This window comes from Takifugu flavidus, chromosome 9 (assembly GCF_003711565.1).
Source record: "Takifugu flavidus isolate HTHZ2018 chromosome 9, ASM371156v2, whole genome shotgun sequence".
In the NCBI taxonomy this organism is placed as follows: domain Eukaryota; kingdom Metazoa; phylum Chordata; class Actinopteri; order Tetraodontiformes; family Tetraodontidae; genus Takifugu; species Takifugu flavidus.
This window is the reverse complement of record NC_079528.1, coordinates 11,165,812-11,186,800: the sequence shown is the minus strand read 5'-3', so window position 1 is coordinate 11,186,800 and position 20,989 is coordinate 11,165,812. Positions and strand designations below refer to the sequence as shown.

Genomic DNA, 20,989 nt, shown 5'->3' with positions numbered 1-20,989 from the left:
GGTAACAAGGTATGCGAATAGTCTAGGTTGCCGCGCCTGTAGAGACGGCTTTGCTAGCTGGTTCTCTGTAGGTCAGCATAAGTGATGTGAACTTGCAGTCTACCGGTAGCCAGTGGAGCTCAATCAGAAGCGGGGTGCTGTGGGCCCGTTTCGGTTGGTTGAAGACCAGATGAGCCTGGATCACCTGAAATGGCTTCACCACACACACCATTGCACCTGTTAGAAGGGCGTTGCAGTAGTTGATGCGGGAGATTGCCATGGCTTGAAATAGCTGCGGGGTGGCATGCTGCTCAGGAAGGACCTGATTGTTCTGATATTCAATAAGGCAAAGTAGCATGAGCTGAAGGCTGAGGCTCCATGAACAAAAGAAGTCAGTTAATTGTCAATTTTGTCTCCAAGACCCAACAAAGTATCCGTTTTGATGTCATCCTTGTGAGAAATATAGACTAGCCTAACTGGGCAATTATTAAACTGACATTTTTACCACAGTAAAACATTGCAGGAGGGGGTCTCTTGTGTAAAGAAGCAAGGGCAGCCAACTTTATTATTGACCCATTTGTTACAATGTGGACCATCTTCTCAAACACACCTCAAGTCTCGTAATGACTCCGATCCTAACCAATTAATCGTGGCTGTTGATGTACTCGCTGTGACAGAAGTCCAGGTCAAAGCTTTTGGCTCTTGTACAACTTTTGAAAGTCTTATAATGGAAAAACAAACCTCAGCAGACACTCTGAGTTCGATGGCTGTAGGTTCAGTTCAATGTCACATTGCTCAATTCCGACAAACTGCTGATTTTTTGAAACCCGGATACACATTACCCGATAGCAACCTGCCGCAAATTAGCCGTGCAAGCTGTCAAATGGTAGTTTTTCCTTCCCTGCCTCCCTGCTGTCGCTCAGCATCAGACAGACTCTACGATTCAACACCTCCTTTTCAAAGCCTCAATCACGGATATCGTGCCATCCTCCAATCAGAAGTCCTATTTCTGGAAGTCATCAAGCCCATATCTCATCACTGCCATCAGACCAGAAGGGAAAGTCTCCTTCAGACTTCCCTACATCAGATTTCTTCCTTTTTATGAACCCTTTCCTCAACAGTTTTTCTTTGTTTCACTTAATCAACATAATTGTCTTCAAATTCAATTCATCTTAATGTAAACTGTTAAATAAAACTGTTTTGTTTTTATTCTTCTTCAGAAAAATTTTACAAAGGAAAAGTCTTCAAATTTCCTTTGAGTCTTTAAAAAGATGATTCCTCATCTCCTCTTGCTTACGCATCAAAAGAAATCTGAAGTGATCTTCACAATTTGCAAAACTATTTTTGCATAATTTCAGCTGTGTCTTCATAACGTGAATTTTCACCGCATGAATTTACTCCAATGCGTTACAAACACCAGAAGTTTTCTCAGACATTTCAGCTAATGAAATTCTTTCGCCTCTGTCTAGTTGCCAAACAGATTCAGGAGGAAATGAATTATAGAAACGAAATGTTTTGGAGGAAAAAAATAGACTTTTCTCCTGGTCTCGCACCTAGCTGCAATTCCTGCTGGATCAGACTCCTTCGTGTGTGTCGTTATGTCACCTGAACAGTCTCCTGGGCCCCGTTCAGACTCTTCTGTCTCCTGGGATCAACCTGGTGGCGTAAAATTATCTGAAGCGAATAGCTGAACAGGTGAAAATAGCTCTTTATTCAGCCTTGCCTGGGGCTAGACTTGTTAAAACACCATTTGTTGCATAAGGTGACGCTAAGGGGACAAGAGCAATCAGCCGGAACACTGGTGCTTATCATTTGACCTTTGAGTGACCGTAAGCCCTTACGAACTGCCGCTAGGCACAATTTACTTCAGGGTATTTAAGGATGAAAAGCCCGCTCGATTTTGCATGTCGGGAAAAGGGAGGTGACAGCTTGATTGTGGTGCGATCAGTGATTTTGGAGCAGGTCGATAATTTGCATTCTTCTTCAATACCACTGGATTTGGGGTGATTCATGTGTGCCGGCTGCTGCCTTTTGCTGAAAACGACCAACCAATTCGGCATTTATTTTAGAATCACTTCATATTTCACATACTCTGAGTTTAAAAGCTCAAACTGTGGAAAAAATCATTTTGTTGCTGTTTTTCCCCCCTCTCGGACTGTTGACATACGGCCTGTTGGCACTCTCAGCTTTGAGCACCTCCACCTCCAGAGATGATCCAGTAAATCTGATTGGGGATAGATGGAAAAGTGAAGAGTGCCCCCCTCCTCCTCTTCCCTCTCTCTGTAGCAGCATGGCTACTGCAAGAGGTGTCTGCGGTCCACGCACATCGCACCATCTACCTCCACCCGAGTGGAAGCATCTCTCCAACGCAGTGCGGCTTTAAGAGGATGGGGGGCTCTTAAATCTGCGAATGGCTCCTCCTTCAGCCATGATGTCAGAGAGGGAGAGAGGTGGGTAGTGTTGAGGAACTGAGTTCATGCAATACTACTGAGGCATCTACAGCTAAGCAGACAGAGACGGCGAACCGCCTATCCCTGCTCCTGTAAGTGATGCCGCACTCAGGCGCACTTTGATCCAACTCCATTGGGGGGCAATGCGCTTTCTGCGTCGCTCCGCTACGATTTTGTGGGAAAACGGGCGCAATCCCGCATCAGAGGGAGCACGTATCCACGCACTAAATTAGGTTCAGCCTTTAGTTTTCCTCCTCCAGAAGTGTGCCCTTTTTTGCGCCAGTGGATTGAAGTTTTACGCACGAAAAGCCTTTTTTAACGCACGCGAATAAGTGTGGCCGCCAGCCTTTTTTTTTAAATTTAAAAAAGAAATATTACAGAACTAAAGTTAAAACAAGCTTGGATCAATCCGTCTCTCCGTGGGACTGCGAGCCCAAGACATCCGCAGAGGAATTACAGCGTCCCTTCAAACAAACTTAATCGCAGTGCATGATTTTTTTTTTTTCATCATTACGCATGAGGACCACGTGAATTTTTTTTTAGCGCATGGATGAGTTTTTGTAGTGGATGACTTTTCCTCCCCTACTTGCGGCGCATATTCTCGCTGCTTCTGATGAGGATCCTTCTCCCCGTCTCCCTCCGCTCCCGCAGTTTAAGTCTTGGCACTTGATTTTATTTATTTGATTTTATTAAATGAACAAATCCGTGATGTCTCTACGCAGCGGAACTCGCGGCTGATTCCCCATCCTAGACGCGTGGAAAAGGTAAGCTGCGACGGTGAGAGACGTGTCTGTGCTGACTGAATGATCTGCCTCGGGAGCGCGTTGATAAACGCTAATTTCTGTGGCCGCAGAAAAAAATCCAACTTCCTGTGTCCCGGACAACAGGGTGCTGCACTCTGGTGCGCGTTAGTGAGAATCCGTGTTTTGCGGTTGCGGGTCATTTTGACGCTCTCTGGCTTTTCCTAGAGCTGCTCCGGAGATTTGAAAAAAAAAAAAAAAAAAGCAGTGAGGAGGAATTATCCACGGACAAGGCGCGTCGGGAATTGATGGCTGAGCTGTCACATTATTAATTTGGTCACGACTTCGGGCGCTATTTAGTCCCGTTCCGAAGTAACCGCTCGGCGGAGAGGTCCGCTTTCCAAGAGCATGCAAATGAAGGGACTGGACAGCGCTCACTGGGGTGTCGGAGCAGCTTGGAAGCCAAGCTCGCTGCGTGGGTGCGCGGAATAACAGCGCGCTGGTGGTCAACCGCGGTTCAGGCTGTCACAGACCCTAAACACCGGGACGATCCGCCGGACTCGGAGTAAATATGTGGTGTGATTCTTCATACTGCTCAGACGACCACGTTTTAATCCTCACTAAATTTAGGCTGACTACAGTTGGTTGTTCCCGTTCCAAATGTGTCAAAGCGGCACCAGACGCGGACGAGAATTTACTAATTCATCCCATCGCATCCTGTGAAGTGAATGCAGGCTGTTGAAAGACACGCGCACAGCGGAGTCAAGTCGGACGGCACAATGAGAAAGCAATCAAAAATTAGTCATGCTCTCGAATTTCAGCAGGTGCAACCTTCAATTGCAATGTTCTGCCTCTCGTTCTCGATAAATGCCACTGATTGGCTGGCTGAGTGGTTGGTTGGCGATTTATTAACATGTTGAGAAGCTCCCAATTCTGCAGTCTGAAGCTTCCCGGCTTTAAGCTATTTACCTTAAGGTCTCCAGAAAAAATCAGATAAACTCAACAACAACATTCGGTTTGCCTCAGTGTAAATGATGCTGAGCTATGATGAGGAGAAGAACCTCAGAAATGCTTGTCTCAAATAAACTGATATTATTATTAATAATGTAGTTTTTCAATACCCCGGCCCTCATTCTCCCTTTCTCAAAACCCTGGCTTAATAAAGTGCTTGATCGATGGATTTATTTTTAAACTTAGCATCCAAGATTTAAGATTCTTCAACGCTTCATTGCTATTATCATCACAGCCCAATATGAGCATTCAGTGGCTGTCCTCTGGAGGCCCGTCAAAAAGTATTTCAGAAATATTACCTAGCAACAACTTAACGGCACGAGCTAATGCCAAACTGCATCTTTTTTAGCATTAAAAGCCTTGCGACGTGTAAATAGCCAAAGGCAGACTGTTCCAGACACACTGCAATGGATCAACTGCCGCAGTTTTTGATGCATCGTCACAACGCGTTTCATCCTGAAAGATTCAGTAAAAAAAAGAAAGATCCTCCGTAGATGGATCCTCGACTTTGTCGATGTCGACGGGTTTCATTGGTTTCATTGCGCCTTTTATGTGTCTGCTCATTGTTGAAGTTCCCCCAATGAAACTTTCATTCTTTTTCCGTGTCAGGATTCTTGATTTCTGGCTGTCGGAGTGACGGATCTAGACAGAAATCAGCTCTGTCAGGCTGTCAATGATCATTAAAGCTGTTAAAAGAGAATAAAAAGCCAATCCAAGTTATTAACACTGCCCTTTGAAATCACCCCCTGGATCCACCGATAGGTAAAACTGAGCCTTTAAAAAAAAAGACCTTTTATTGTCGTGGGTCTCCGCACTGAAAGCGTCCGGCTGACGCCGTGGTCCCGGGCGGAGGGGAGCAGGGGCGTCAGCTGGATGCCTCCCCCGGTGGTGTAGTGAACACGAAGAGGGCCTGTCCATCACCATGTTGTGTAAAGCGATCTGGTGCTCTTCTTCTCTCTGTGTCTCCCAAGAGGGAGGCTTGAGTTTGCCTACTGGATTCAGGCTGCTGTCAGCAGCTCAAAATAGCATTTGAGGGGGGACTAGTGAAATGTAAGCACAGGAGACACTCTGACTGACACCCAGGATTTCTGTCTCCTTCCCTCCATCCAGCCATTTTTTTAACCTAAAATACTATTCGTCTCATCCCCAGGGCAATCACGCTATCACGCGGAAGAGTTCTGACGTGTTTCGCCTGCATTGGCGTGAAGAGATCTACCAAATTTCTGTGATTGCCTCATGCTTTTTTTTAGCCTCATATTAGCACCCTTAGTTTCTATAGTTCCACTGCTTCTACTTTGAGTCAAAAAGTTGCTAACGGCTCTTTATCCTACCGAACATCATTGTCGCTTACAAGAAAGGAAATCTCGATCCCCCTTTGATCCACTGTGTCCCACCCCCCCGTTGAGGAATCACATCCTATTTAAAGATGTAATTTATGTTTCATTATCCGACAAGTGAGCTCGGCCTAGTGCCGCGTGCCGATGGCGGCGCTGGAGCAATTGCTGCTCCCTCTCCTAAAGGCGGTCCCTTCAAAGTTAAAACGCGTCACCGCCGCTAATGGGATATATCTCATCTCTGTTTTGACACGACAATGCAACCCTGGCCGCACTGCTTGCGCGGAACAAACCCCCCTACGGATCAATCAGTCGGCCATGTTTCTGGTTTTCCTGTCTGCAGAGGGTCTCGTGAGGCTGCTTTATGAAAAGAAACTTGTCTTTACAGGCTGCACGAAAGCTCTGCAATTGTTGCTGCAGCTTAATTAAATTCTTATTTCAAATCAATTCCCCTTTGTTGCGGCAGAGAGCGTCGGTGGCTGTGAGCGCCGTTGCCTTGCCAATTTAGGGGACCCCCGTAGTGCAGTTAAGCTGGTCATACCTTCTCTCCTGAATACTGTTGGCCTGGATGGATGGGAATTTCATAAAGTTGTATTACGGCTCCCTGAGAGCTGTTTGCTGCCCCTCGTTACGTCAGGTGCATTTTCAGGCTGCAGCTGCGTGCCCGTTGCTGTGATGGCTGTCACACACTTATGCCGGCCTTTCACGGAGGGAGACGTTTGATTTGAAGCTTTGAAGGTTGTTATAAATAAAACCCAATATATGGAGGGAAAAAATGATATGAGGTTGATAAAAGCCTCAGCAGGCAGGATAGCATAAACACACCGGGGGGGGGGGGGGGGGGGGGGGATTGGGGGGGGGGGGGGGGAGCGAATAACTGATATTAGTCCTTAAATATAGTGCAGTAGATTACACACAGGGTGCTGGAATTCTTATGAGGAGTCAACAACAGCGACCGCCGTGCTCACTAAAGATAATATGGAGGCAGGTTTGTGGTTCAACCTTATTTATTTAGGATATTAAAGAATGGATGAGGAAAAAGGCCAGCGCGGAAGATACAAGGAGTAACCCTATAAATAACTGGCTAATTAAGTGTGGAAGTCAGTCAATATTTATTGCTTGCATGTGCTACCAGTGGTTTCAGATTAGCAGTCCTTGTTCATCTGACCTACTTGGATTTCTGGCAATAGGACGCGTCACCCTTTGGCAGGCCTTGAAAACGCCAGACAAGGTTCTGTAAAACGGCAACACGATTGAAGTCAGACCCAACACGGGATCCTTTATGGCTGATTAATGCTCAGTGGTGGCAAACTGATTTATCTGTTTATTCCTTAATCACAGACGGGCGACAATAGGAGCGGCAGTCTGGCTACTGTTGAAAGCCGATGCTGGAGGAGACACGCACCTCCAGATGTTCCGGCGCCCTGATTGAATTCCGCTCGTTTATCGACGGTGGTTCTCGCGTGGCAGGGTTTTCACGGCGTTGCCGTTATGTGCCTCGCTCGCTCCCGTCGCACTCTGTGCTCTTTACGCACGCTGGCATTGATGAAATGTTCACCGGCACAATTGTTTATATTCAGCCCCAACGATTTGTCCCCTAATCGCAGTCGCCGAGCGGGGCCTCGGCGAGGGTGCGCGAGAGTGTGCTCATGCATGTAAGCGAGGATACTTAAGGGTGAGTTCAGCTGCTGGAGTCTGGATGCGAGGTGCTGCTAATGAAGACGCCACGGCACTACATCAGCTCCGATATGAGCCAAGTTCCTTCCTGCTCTTGGGCCCGTTTTCCTTCCCGCCTGGCGCAGGTAGTTTGTGAGCGAGGTTTTAAAGCATGCATTTTACCGAATGCTCTGAATCGCTTCCGCGTTTCTCGACAAAGAAAAATCTGAAAAGGTTCATTACGGTGATGAAATAGGCCTATGGAAAACATGAACCGGTAACCTTTCGGAGGCACCGTCACTCAGTGGGTGTCATCGGGGGTTAATTGTGTAAAACAGCTGTTAATTTGCACTCAAAGAAATGGAAAGGATGTGGTCTCATAACTGGTTGAGTGCTTACTTGGAATGAATAGGTCAAGTTGAAAACTCTCGGAGTGTAAATAGTGATAATTACAGCAGCTTTTCAAGGCCGATCTTTCTCTTTTATGCTTTAACCACATGTCCTCTGTCCTTCTCTCTTCTCTGATGGCAGAACTGCTTCTACAGAAGTGAAGCTCCCACACAAGCTTGAGTATGGACATAGCAAGTCGGGCCACTGTGCTGGTGGCCTTGCTGGCCTGCCTGGTCTTGCCGTGCTTGTCCCAGGAGAGGGACTACACGGTCAAGGAGGAGCAGCCCGAAAACGTACGCATTGGCAATCTGCGCAGGGACCTGGACCTCAACCTGGACCCCAACATCAGGCTGTCCTCCCCGCTGCAGTTCAAACCCGTGTACAAGACGGGCGACGTGCCTTTGGTGAGGGTGGAGGCCAACACGGGGGAGATCTTCACCACTAACCACAGAATCGACCGGGAGAAGCTCTGCTCCGGGGTCTTCGCTGAGAAACGCTGCTACTATGAGATCGAAGTGGCCGTGCTGCCCGACGAGATCTTTCGATTGGTCAAGATCCGCTTCCTGATCGAGGATGTAAATGACAATGCGCCTCTTTTTCAGTCCACGGTAATAAATATCTCCATCCCAGAGAATACAGCGATCAACACTCGATACCCGGTGCCCTCGGCGTTTGACCCAGATGTAGGAATCAATGGAATTCAGCATTATGAACTTGTCAAGGTGAGGCCCTCAGCTGGTTCTCCTGCAACCCAACACACACATCAGGTTTCAACTGTTTGATTTTCAATACATCGTAGTTGAAATGATTTTGTGCTGTTTACTACTTCAGTCTTAACTACGAAGTTATAGAGAATGATGGGTGAATGGTGAATACGGTTCAGGCTTATCTTACGCATATCTTTGAAACACTGGATTTCCAAGCGGAAATTTCCAGGAATGTCAATCACAAGTTAAAATATGACTCCATTGACGAGTCATCTGTGAGTGAACAAGAGACACTTGAAAGAAAACGGGCTTGTGATCCTCATCTTTGAAGTTGTGAAGAGAACAAATAGGCGGTATCTGTTGGAAGTTGCCTAATAAATGAGTGTGCAGAGGGGTAACATCAATACAACATCTGCCACACTTGTCAGCCAGTTTGATTTTTAAACTATAATTCACCTGCGTAACATATATCCATAAAGCTTCTGCTGCATCTGCTCCAACGCCGCTGTTTACATCCGTAGTAGATTTCATTTTGACCAAAATGACTTACGTATATTACTTAATTAATTGTACATATTTCAAAGCCTCTGTAGGAGGTTACATGTCCATATGTTGCAGTTAATTACGAGAGGAGGCCAGAACTGAGCGTCTTCTCTCCCCACACAGCCATAGCAGGGGACACCAACACTCACACAGCATTAATGTGCATGTGCAATATCCTGCAACAGGTTGCACGAGTTAGTAGATCCAAGCAAGTGAGACAGCATGTGAGAGCAGCATTATATTATGTTAATACATGGCTCAAGCACGGAGGGGGAAAAGACTGTCCTTCTTTTTCTAATTGAGGCTTTCATGAGCTGTGGTGTGATACTGTAAATGACTGGTGAAGATGGTAAAGTCGGAGGTGTGGAGCTCGCATGTTTGTCCTTTTATCGTGGAGAGCATTGTGCCATGTGGCCATCTCGGAAGGTGACGCACGTTTTTATAAATAGCGTGTAATTAAAACAGGAGAGGCGGGCCCTCTGGAGGACACCCTACACACAATAAACAACCCAATGATGCTATAGAGCGAGACCAGGAAGAGGAGTCCATTTTGGAGTCTCAGATGAAGTTAACTCTGGAGTGAACATTTCCATCGCAGGCTGTGTCTGTCTTGAATAGCAATTTGCATTTTTAAAGAGCTCCGCTGCCAAGGCCTTAGCAGCGCAATATCCTGAATTGTTTATGCTTGGAAAATCACCAAGCAAATGTTCTGCTCATTATGATGATCATCTGCAATAATGTCTCTGCCCTTTTCACAATATTAAACTTTCGAGAAATCACAGACGAGGGCTGCTGTATCTGTGGCAGGAAATAATCACCAGCGCTCGCTCGTCCGTTTTTCCGAGCCTTCTCGACTGACCGAACCATCGAACGCCGCGGTGAAAGGCACAGCAACGCTCGCAACCCTTGGTGCAGTAGAAGTGCAGTGGAAAGCCAAAGGTTTAGTTGTGGAGAAGTCTGCAAGCTCTTCCCAGAATAGCTCTCAGCCGCTAAGCCACCCTTGGACTATCTTCTTGCGGTCCTGCGAGATTTGTGTCAAAAGCTCCCGTTGAAGGCTCTTTTTTCCCCCCATGTGCTGAAATTACTATCATTGTGTAGCTCAGGGAGCCACTCCCACATGTACAGCAGGATGAAGTTGTCAGACAGGACGGGTTAAAAAGAGACATGCTAACCTCTTCTCTGGTGTGTTGTGAGATAACTTAATGAAACAGTCCTGCACCTCAGACGTGACAGTGGCGCTTTGAGTGAAACTCTGTCATCACCGTAGCGTAGCATTCCCTGAACCCACAGCGAGGAGTCCCAAGAGACGGTCAAGGTCAGAGAAAACACTGGCATGTGTAAACGGCGGAAGACCCTCCAAAAGAAGGTGGAGTTATTGTCGAAAACCTACTCGGCAAACACCTCAGAAGGATGGAAGGAGGCTCTGCTAACAGTTTTACTTGATGTTTTGACGTGGGCCCGTTTCCTCATTCCTCATGTGACAAATGATTTGGAAGCGTCTCACATTAGATTAAGTTGCATCTCTCATATGGCGCCTCATCTGTCAGCTTCTACCAGCACGCTGCAGGTAGGCCAATCGTTCACGTCGTATAGATCAGTGTTCTGCTGCTCGCCGGGCTATCCCTCACTGACAAACTAGCTGATGAAGTGGGCGTCTGTATTTTGGTTGGGCTGTCTCTCGGCCTCTTCACGTTAACCTTTCCCTACCTTCACCGGTTTTCCCCACGGTTCTCCACAAGGCTTTTGATTGCAACATGTCTTTCCAAAATATACCTAACAATCTTTTAAGTAGATGGAAGATTTTTATTCCTGAACTCCGTGGAGTATTTGAAGATGCAAAATTTATTCAAGGGTCTTCACCAAGTGCGAGATAAATTTGATTAATGCATTACATGGTGCCTGGAGGCATTAAGTAGGAATTTTGGGCAGGGAGCTCACTGTCAAGCATTTATAATTGTCATTACCATCTTATTTTGACACATTATCCTCTTCTAGGTTTTGACAAAACGAGACAAACAATTCCCAGCTCCTTTAGTCTTAATTATATGCATGAAATCATGACCGGGGGCAGATGAGGTTTGGAAAGAGGGAGTGAATGAGGAATGGGCAGAGAAAGAGGGGGAGTTTGTGTCAGTATCACGCAGAAGCGCTTTAGCCCGTGATGAATAGCCCTCCCCGGTTAGTCCCCTCCGTATCGCCGTGATTTGAGTCACCCTCATATATTTGCAGCCCAATTCTCAGCCATCTCGTAGTCTTAATAAGGTCGTCAACTTGACTGAAAAGCGCCCCCGCTGCCGATCCCAGGTTGAGTCTGCAAACTCAGAGCCATGAGCGGCATCTCTACACCATTTTCTTTTAAACGACCTGACTGTGTTTTGGACTCGGCTCGTATATCTCTCACATTCATCCCAAAGTTTTTGATTGCTCTGCAGGGCTGTGGTCTTGGGAAAGTGCATTGTTGGAAACTCATCAAAGGTCATTTATCCGTGTACCTTTATAGGCGTGGCATAATGTGCACTTAACAATTTAGACAGCTTTGTCCTTCTCGCGCAGCCTCAGGGTTCCTGGTGAGTGATTCATGCTAGTATTTGGCCTTTTCTTAGCCTGCCCTAGATCTTATCGCAATCCACCAGACTAATTTTGCATTCAGGAGGCTGCACGGGCTGAGAGATAGCTCTCTTCAACTTATTGAAATGCGCTGAGGGCTGTCTTGTCAGTTGTAAAATTGTGTGAAACCGAGACAAAAGCACAGAAGAAATGCTGGCTCATAAATCATTGTGCAGCGTTCCCTTTGACACATCCTAACTCAACATCCTACTATTAACATCAGGCTTTGCCAAACATCAGCGCGCGTACCCGCGGCTCGTGCGAAGAATATGAACTATTCAAACAGCTGAGGATTGAGGGGCTGTGTGTGCACAGAGGATTGCTCACCGGCAGAGCCACCAGAATGTTGTTTCAGCTCCGAATGAAGCGGTTCTGCAGTTTGGTGCATTAAGATTCAGCAGAGTTCGCCTGAAATCTCTACGGTTCCACACATAATTCATATTCCTTGTCCACTCATCCTTATGTGGCTTTTGCTCAGGAGGAGCATCACCAATAATTGTAAAAAATCATTGCAGTGGCCTTGGCGTGTGTGAGCCATCCTCTCAATCAATGGCGTGCTGTCAATCCTCGTCTGTGTTTTTCCAGTAAACAATAATTTACATGCTGCTGTGCTGTTTCCTGTGTGCCCACATGGTCCCAGATTTATAAAACCGTCTCTCAATCTGGTAGAAGTGTCCCTCTCTTCAACGAGGAGAATGTATATATCTTAATCTCATTTGAGAGCTGTGCCTAGACGGAGTAATCTCACCCAAAATTCGACGCAGCGTGAAGCTTATCTCTTTAAAGGGGATGCTTTTTCTTGTTATACCATGAAACTGCTTCTGACCAAAAGAGCTTCAAAGGGCTCCTTTGTTTCATAATGTGCATGCAGCTCATTCACGAGCCCGATCTTCTTATTTCCTCCCCCCACTCACTTTTTCTCATCTCGTCTACTCGCTGAGAGCCGTACCTATCGAAAAATCCTACATTACAGCCCTCCTCTTTCACGAAGGGCAGTAAATCACAGCGTTGCCAGTTGTTGTGGCTTCCTTTGGGGATTATGATTGTGTTTGTTTTCTTTTTTATCTGCTCCACTGTAGCTTGCGTGCAAAAGCAACTTTCTAATCCGCAGGTTGTGTTTTTACTCCCTCTGTTAATCTGTGCTGATCGACTCTTTTAAAATTTGGGCCATTTGTGGAGTCTGATTTTCCGGCTGACTTCCATTACACACTTAAAGCAACGTGATAAACGGAGCTGGATCTGGTCTAACTTGGAAAATGCAAAAACAAGCCTTATTGAAAGCAAAAGATATCTGATGAGTGGGCTAAAAAGGTAAATTAATCCTTCCAAGCAGCTGCTAAAAGGGGGAAATGAATTTGATTAGACCTTAAACTACAGTGCTTGGCCACACTGGTATGGATTTAACAACTGCACATTTACTAGGTTAGCGTAGGTGCATATGCTCTTTCATGAAGCTGCGGTTTATTTTTATGCTAGAAAATACTTTTACGAGCAACTAAGATCAGCAGGACAAATAAAATAAAATAAAAATCATTGGTGTGTTTTATTATATTTGTATGCGTTCCAGCTTTGAGCTTCGCACACATAAAACCCGATGCAGGGGAGGATGCAGAGAAACTGAAAGAATCAACTCAAAATGTGGTCTTTTCCTTGCAGAGCGTCAGCGAGTTCGGCTTGGACATTATCGAGACCCCCGAAGGCGACAAGTGGCCGCAGCTTATCGTGCAACAGAACCTGGATCGTGAGCAGAAAGACACCTACGTCATGAAGATCAAGGTGGAGGACGGCGGCAACCCTCCCAAGTCCAGCACCGCCATCCTCCAGGTCACCATCTCCGATGTCAACGACAACCGTCCCATCTTCAAGGACAGTGAGCTGGAGGTCGCTGTGCCTGAGAATGCCCCCATGGGGACGTCGGTTGCCCAGCTTCATGCCACAGATGCAGACCTGGGTTCCAATGCGCAGATCCACTTCACCTTCAGCAACCAGATCTCTGCCTCAACCAAGCGGCACTTTTCCATTGACGGCGCCACAGGACTGATTACCGTGAAGCAGCCCCTGGACAGGGAGCTGACTCCTGTCCATAAGCTCATCGTCCTCGCCAGCGATGGCAGCTCCACCCCCTCCAGAGCCACTGTGATTGTCAACGTAACAGACGTCAACGACAACGTTCCCACCATCGACACCCGCTACATCATCAACCTGGTGAACGGGACCGTTCTGCTCTCTGAGAACGCGCCGCTCAACACAAAAATAGCTCTGATCACCGTTACCGACAAAGACGCAGATCTTTATGGAAAAGTGGCCTGCTACACTGACCACGATGTTCCTTTCCGGCTGAAGCCTGTCTTCAACGATCAGTTCTTACTGGAGACGGCTGCCCCCCTCGACTACGAGACGACTCGAGAATACGCAATTAAGATTGTGGCATCGGATAGAGGAACGCCTCCTTTGAACACTTCGGCTATGGTTTTAATTAAAATCAAAGATGAAAACGACAATGTGCCCATCTTCCCTCAGCCAGAAATCCAGTTCTCCATCCCGGAGAACAATGACCCCTCCACAGAGCTAATAAAGCTCAGTGCCACTGATGCAGACAGCGGACGTAATGCAGAGATTATTTATACCCTCGGCCCTGACGCACCTGACGGGTTTAACGTAGACAGGCGATCAGGAATCCTTTCTGTTGGCAAACGCCTGGACAGGGAGAAGCAGGAGAGGTACGTTTTCACTGTCATAGCAAAGGACAACGGCTCCACATCCCTGCAGAGCAACGTTACCATCAGGCTAATTGTTCAGGACCTGAACGACAACAGTCCGGCTTTCACACACCCCGAGTACAACTTCTACGTCCCCGAAAACCTCCCTCTCTTTGGAACCGTGGGGTTGATAACGGTGACGGATGCAGATTCTGGAGACAATGCAATTGTGACCCTGTCCATATTGAATGGGAAAGATAATTTCATCATCGACCCCCAAACCGGGGTGATCAAACCCAACATCACCTTTGATCGGGAGCAGCAAAGCTCCTACACGTTCATGGTCAAGGCGGTGGACGGCGGGCAGCCGCCAAGCTCCTCCTACGCCAAGGTCACCATCAATGTTGTCGACGTGAATGACAATCGCCCTGTTTTTGTTATCCCGTCCTCCAATTACTCATACGACCTGGTGCGGACCAGCACCACCCCCGGCGCCGTGGTCACAAGAGTTTACGCAATTGACAATGACACAGGTATGAATGCGGAGCTGCAGTACAGCATTATCAGCAGCATCATCATCACATCTCGGGTCTCACCCCGAGGTCTTTTCGCCATCGACAAATCAACGGGTAACATAACACTGCAGGAAAAAATAGTCGCGGCTGATCAGGGGCTACACAGGCTGGTAGTCAAGGTCAGAGATCTAGGGCAGCCTGAATCATTGCACGCCATTACGCTCGTTCACTTGTTTGTTAACGACACCGTGTCAAACGCTACATTCATCCAAGAACAGCTGCGAAAAAGTATGGAGACGCCCTTGGACCGTAATATCGGAGACAGTGAGGTAACTGCTCAAGCCAATGGATATGTAATTGTTGTCATTGCTATAATAGCAGGGACCATGACTGTCATCTTAGTGATATTTGTGACTGCGCTGGTGCGCTGTCGGCAGACACCCAGACACAAAGTGGTGCAGAAGGGCAAACAAAGCGGCGAGTGGGTGTCGCCCAACCAAGAGAACAGGCAGATCAAGAAAAAGAAGAAGAAAAGGAAGAAGAGATCCCCAAAGAGCCTTCTCCTGAACTTTGTGACCATAGACGAATCCAAGCCTGACGACCCCACCCACGAGCACGTTAACGGAACCCTGGACCTCCCAGTGGAGCTAGAGGAGCAAACGATGGGGAAATACAATTGGGCCACCACACCCACCACCTTCAAACCCGACAGCCCCGATTTAGCCAAGCATTACAAGTCGGCGTCCCCTCAGCCCACATTTCAAATCAAACCCGAGACTCCGGTGGCCCCAAAGAAACACCACGTGATCCAGGAGCTCCCCTTGGACAACACTTTTGTCGTGGGCTGCGACTCGCTCTCCAAGTGCTCATCGACTAGCTCCGACCCGTACAGTGTCTCAGAGTGCGGCTGTCAAGGGGGATTCAAGACCGCAGGGCAAATCACTACTCGACAGGTAATTCCTGACTTTCTTTTTAAACCCACCCACAGTCGCCCCCACTCACGCTCACACTGCTGTCCCGTGGTAGGTGATGGGAAAGAGAGGGTGGGGAGATGGAGCGGGCAGCACGGAGACAGGGGATTTTCCCACACAAACCATGACCGTGTCTGCATGAATGTCATTTGCACCTGAAATGAGTGTGCTCAAGTCCCCCTTTTTTAAAAAAAATGATAGTAATTTGTTACAACACACAGAGCCAGACTTCTGCTGATTGCTACTAATTCATTCATCATCTCATAAGCAGTCGTAATTACATAATTATTTACAAAATGTGTAGGTTAATTTCATATTCAGTACCTTGAGTAAATGGCAGCAGTGCAAATTATAATGCCTAGCTATTTAGAATATAAATGAACTCTGTGGGAGATCAGGGATGAGTGTTGCGTGCAAATGTACTGCGTTTGACTGACATAAACAGACAGAGTAATGGCTGTAGGCAAGAGGATGTTAAGGTAATAGAACAAAAATAAAAGTGCTATCGCTGGGCTCACGTAAATGATAAATTATTTTTCTCAGCCTGCCAAACACTAATGAACCCGGCGACTTTGTTGCCGTGGAGCTTGGTGTTGAAAAAACCACGGTACAGCAAAGGGTTATGGTTCCCTTAGAGACGTGTGCCAAATGTGAAGTGCCCCAATAAATAAATGCTGCCAAGGGAAATAAATGTAAATCAGAGGTAAAGGGAGGTAACCTTGCGCACCAGCGATGGAGTAGAATGCTGCTCGGGGCGGGGGAGAGGGAGGTGGGGGGGTCACGAGGATCAAGGTGACAGTGGGCCCCAAGTCCAATATTCTTAACACCAAGGGAGCGGTAGTCCATGAAAAAAGCATGCCAGAGCAACGTTGCAACGGGCCCATAAACGGTCCACTTTAATGACCCCAATTATTGTTATAAATGGCATATGTAGATACACATTCTTTTAAGTTTGCTCACAACCTAGAGGGCATAATGACATTCAAATAAACAATATGTTGATCTGAATATTTGACCAGCAGTGCATTAATCAAGTGTGGCACCTCACTCATGTCTTGCATTGATTTTACTATTTTGTTGTTGTGTTGAGCCATTCCTTTTGGTTGCTTTTCACCGTTCCTTTTCCCGAGGTTTTGGTTGTCGCTCGGTCGCACTTGTTTTGATCGTGATTATTCCAGCTGCCATTCACCCACATCTGGGTCATTTCACAATATTGCATCAATAATCGATTCTTATTTGAGGAGGTGCTTGTTTTTGTTTGCGCCTAGCCTTGCGTCGCGCTGGTTTCTCTCCAGATCTTTGGTTAGCTTATTCCGCTCCCAGCGCACGTCCGTGTTACATTCCAGCTAGCGTTGAAATTCCTCGTGGCGTAGTTCTGTTAAATGAGTGCTGATCCCATGAAGCATAATGATCAGGATAATTTATGAAGACACCCACACAGATTTAATAGTCATTCTCCACAACTAGCTTTTATTTAAACCCCTATGCTCCGCCATGCTACATTATACATTAGCTTAGTAAATCCCCTTGCTACCAAACGAAAATGAATAACATGTTTATGTGATGCATTGACAAGTTGTCAAGATGATTTTCCTCTGTTGCTGGTTGTGAGTGCCTTGAAATATATAGAATTATTCCAACTCTACAGTTCAGAATAATAAAGTTAAGTGCGTGGTTGTTTGAATTTTTTTTTCTTGTTTCTCTGGTGTTGCATATAAGAGTCCCTTTTTATGTCATAGCTGAATTAAGCTGTCTTAATTGATTCCACAGGATAGCCAAGTGATAATACATCATAAATGTAGCATCCCCTTGAGCAAATGAAAAGTGATGCCTCCCACTTTAGATTTCCCACCAGTTTTAAGTGGGCTTATTTAAAACCTGTTTCATGACAGAAATAGCGTGACGCTTAGCCCGATGAGCATCAGCAGCTGCAGAGGTTAATTAAATGAACTAAAGGGTTAATCACTCATATACAGTATGATTAAAATCACTGTAATTAGGTTTCGAATGAGGTCGATAAAGGGAAGACATGGCAGCCATCTTGAGTTTATCAGTGATGTCACAGATGCACAATAACGATCCCCGGCCGTATTATAATTTCATCTTGGTGAAATTGCCTCTGTGCCTCTTTTAAGAAAATCCACTTTGAAAGCAAACTTTAAAAAAAAAAAAAAAATGTTGCTCCGCTCATCAGGGGGTTAAAAAAAAGGGAATATTCGAGTGCTCTGAGATCGATTCAAGTGTGGCTATCAAAAACAAAGTCTGCATGTTTTCCGTCACTATTAGCTACCCGGTCCCTCGTGGGGCTCTTGTTAGAGCCTGGCATCACCGTCCCTGAAGCGGAGATCACAGGCAGGTTGCCTTGTGCTCCTTTGCGGTCATCAATGTGACAGATGGTGCTTGACAGTGATCCCTCATCTCTGCACACTCTCCCACACACTTGAACCAGCTGCACAGAAAAAAAAGACCACCCGTATTAGAGATGTGCTGGTGGGCGGTGTTGAGGTCAACAAAATTTTCCGAAGGCTCGATAAAGGCAGGATCTTGGCGGAACAATGCAGATTTGCACATCTTCCCTCTGCGGCGAGCGCTTGCATTTGCAAATGGGTGCTCTCCTCCCCGGTTTTTACGCAACTCATCATCTTCTTTTAACCCCTTACCCTGTGATATCTGAGGTCAATCTGCCTCCAGTGATGAGGAGCCCCTGTGAGAGCTTTACCGGAGCTAGATCAAATGACTGAACCACCCCGCCTGAGCGATTTCAGACATCAGCATGAATATGCAGCGAATTAAAAGGCTAATACATTCTTTTACTTGGCCTGTAGTTCTAAGGCCATAGAGCACATGGGGTCACCTCTTAACATAGCTAATATTCACTTGCTTCATATAAGCGACTGTTTTTGTTGCATCACATATGCGCTCGGTATGCTTAAATACCCCGTGGGCCAAGTGGCCTTATATAATTATCTTTACATAAAGTGATAACTATAAACATGGATTCAGAGGGCAGCCAAGAACAAAATTTGTGCATATGGGTGTATTATTCTTTTTTCCTTTGTGTGTGGGCGATGGTTGACTTTTTTTCACACGAGCCACTCATGGTTGGATGACAAAGTGCCGGTGCTGACTCACAGCCGGTGCATGGCGAGGGTAGGAGCGATGATTATGAAAGGCTAGCAAGGGTTCAGCTCTCATGCCTCGATTAAATCTTAGTGACGTTTTACTGCATCTTTGTTTTGCTTTTGTGTCTTTCATGCTTTGCTTTTTCTTTTTCTTTTTTTTAACGTCATCACATCTGTAATCTCAGTGCCTTGCGAATGTGCCACTGTCAAGTCCGATTCCTCTACACTCGGGCATTAGCATGCGAGCTGCTAGCCCTCATCGCCACAGCAAACTATTCCATTCTGTACATATCAGAGGACCCACTGGCAAGGGTCCGAAAGAAAGAGCGGGCCAAAATTGACTCAAATGGCTTTTTTTCCTGTGAGGGGGAAGAAAGAGTGCTGCAACAGTGTGGTGGGAGACCAAAAAGTACAAATTTGAAGTAATAATTGGATATGATTGCATGCTCTGATAAGTACAGGAATAAAAAAAAAGCACACAAGCATGTGACACATGTAGCATTCTTCAAGGAAATCTGACAAGATAATATGACTTGATTGCCAGCTGTCCCTTGAAGAATGCTCTTTATGATCTTCTCCACTCTCTTCAGAGATGTTGTTGTTATTCAGTGTTCAGTGTAGCCTCCAGCTAATAATGCTACAGCAGAGGCTGCTCAGAGCTGGATGATTCTTGTAACTACAATCTCCCTATATCTGTCTGTCTCTCTATATTTCAGGAGACGGCACTGAAACCACCACACTATGGCACACTCTGTGGCACAGGTACAGCTCGCTCCCACAGGATTAAAATCAATCTCTAGCTCCCACTACTAAAGAGAGAGAAAGAGGAAAAAAGGGAGAACAGAGAGAGGGCAGAGGGAGGAGTGAAGGAAGGCGAGAACTGAAGAGGTGAAACAAGTACATTTACTGTCTCTGCAGCCTCAAAACCGCAACCTTTTTCACAGAAAAAAATCAGAGAGAACAAAAGCGATGAACTTGGAAGGGATTGGTGGGCGTTGGGAGGGTTTTTGGAGAAAGAGATGCTTCACTTTGCCTGCCTGAATCTTGACAAAGCTCCTCCTGTGAGTGTGTGAGGAGTCTGAAATGCTTTAGAGTCATGTGTTAAAACTTCTGTGTCAGTGAAGATGATACTGTGTGAACCGCTCTTGGAAAAAAAAATGTCCCACTCCAGCACACGTGCTGTAAAATAGGTATATGATACAGCCGTAGATCTGTAAAGTATGTTTATACTGTATGTATGTATGTACTGTATATCTATCACAGAGCTGACAGTGTTTATATCCGTGGGTTCTATTTCTTTGCCTTGGTCTCCGAAATGGCCGTTTTACTTTCTTACGTTAAGATTTTGATATTATTTGATGTTGCCCTATCTGGGCTTATCTTACAATGTTTTTATTATTACTTTTTTTTAATGCTGCAATTACATTTAGCATTCAAATAAAGATGGCCACGACTGAGACTTCCTGCCACTGCACTGAAGCCAAGCGACACTGATGCTTCAGTCTATGACTGAGGCGTAAACTAACTAAGGAAAACCAAAATCTGACGAGAAAAATAACGTATTTGGCCTCGGGCGGCCCGTGAGATCAGGCCGATCCTGGTGGCCACCAGGGGGCGATAGTGGCTCCTTGGCTTCGCTTTCAGGAAGCTCTTTTCTCGACCATCTTTATTTCCAGTCTGGGGTATCCAAAGCCGTGCCGATGCCGCGAATCGCACTGGAGCACGAGGCGAAAGTACACACACAAAAGCAAATCTACGTGGCTCCACAGTACAACCACTCTTGGTTCGCTTTACGACCGTTGTGCTGAACGCCGCGCAGTTATTACACCAGCAGGAATGGAAAGACAAGTTTAATACTTTGAGCTAAGCCACAATCACAAGGGACTAAACCCCGGGGTTATAATCGAAAGCAGTTTATGTAGGGCAGATTTTATAAAGCGCTAAGCCCAACCTTTTGAGTCTTGGTCCCAATTTGGAAGCGATTTAACCTGCGACATCAACAATAAAATGACCCCGGATGATAAAGGAGCGCCGCAGTAATCCTCCGGCAGTCGTTAAAACGAGTAGTATGGCTTAAGTGACAGACAAAATATTTTAATGAGAACGCTGAGCACCAACAAAAGCCGAGCAGCGCGTCAGTCGAGCAATAACACAACAATAATTCTTCAGAGTTTTGTTCGGAGCATCGTTTCTGCTGTTTTTCAATCTATCAAATATTTATGACACGACGCCATTATACGACATAGACCAGTAACTGGCTTGATG

General features: G+C 46.2%; 1 protein-coding gene across 1 annotated transcript in view; it reads left to right on the top strand.

The window, feature by feature from the left end:
• The first annotated feature begins 2,443 nt into the window (after positions 1–2,443).
• pcdh11 (protocadherin 11) overlaps positions 2,444–20,989 on the top strand; it is a 107,829-nt gene continuing 89,283 nt past the window's right edge. Inside the window, 3 exon segments of the mRNA XM_057042785.1 lie at positions 2,444–3,193; positions 7,702–8,282; positions 13,074–15,584. Of these exon segments, the coding sequence (XP_056898765.1) occupies positions 7,743–8,282; positions 13,074–15,584 (3,051 nt within the window). The 5' untranslated portion in view covers positions 2,444–3,193; positions 7,702–7,742.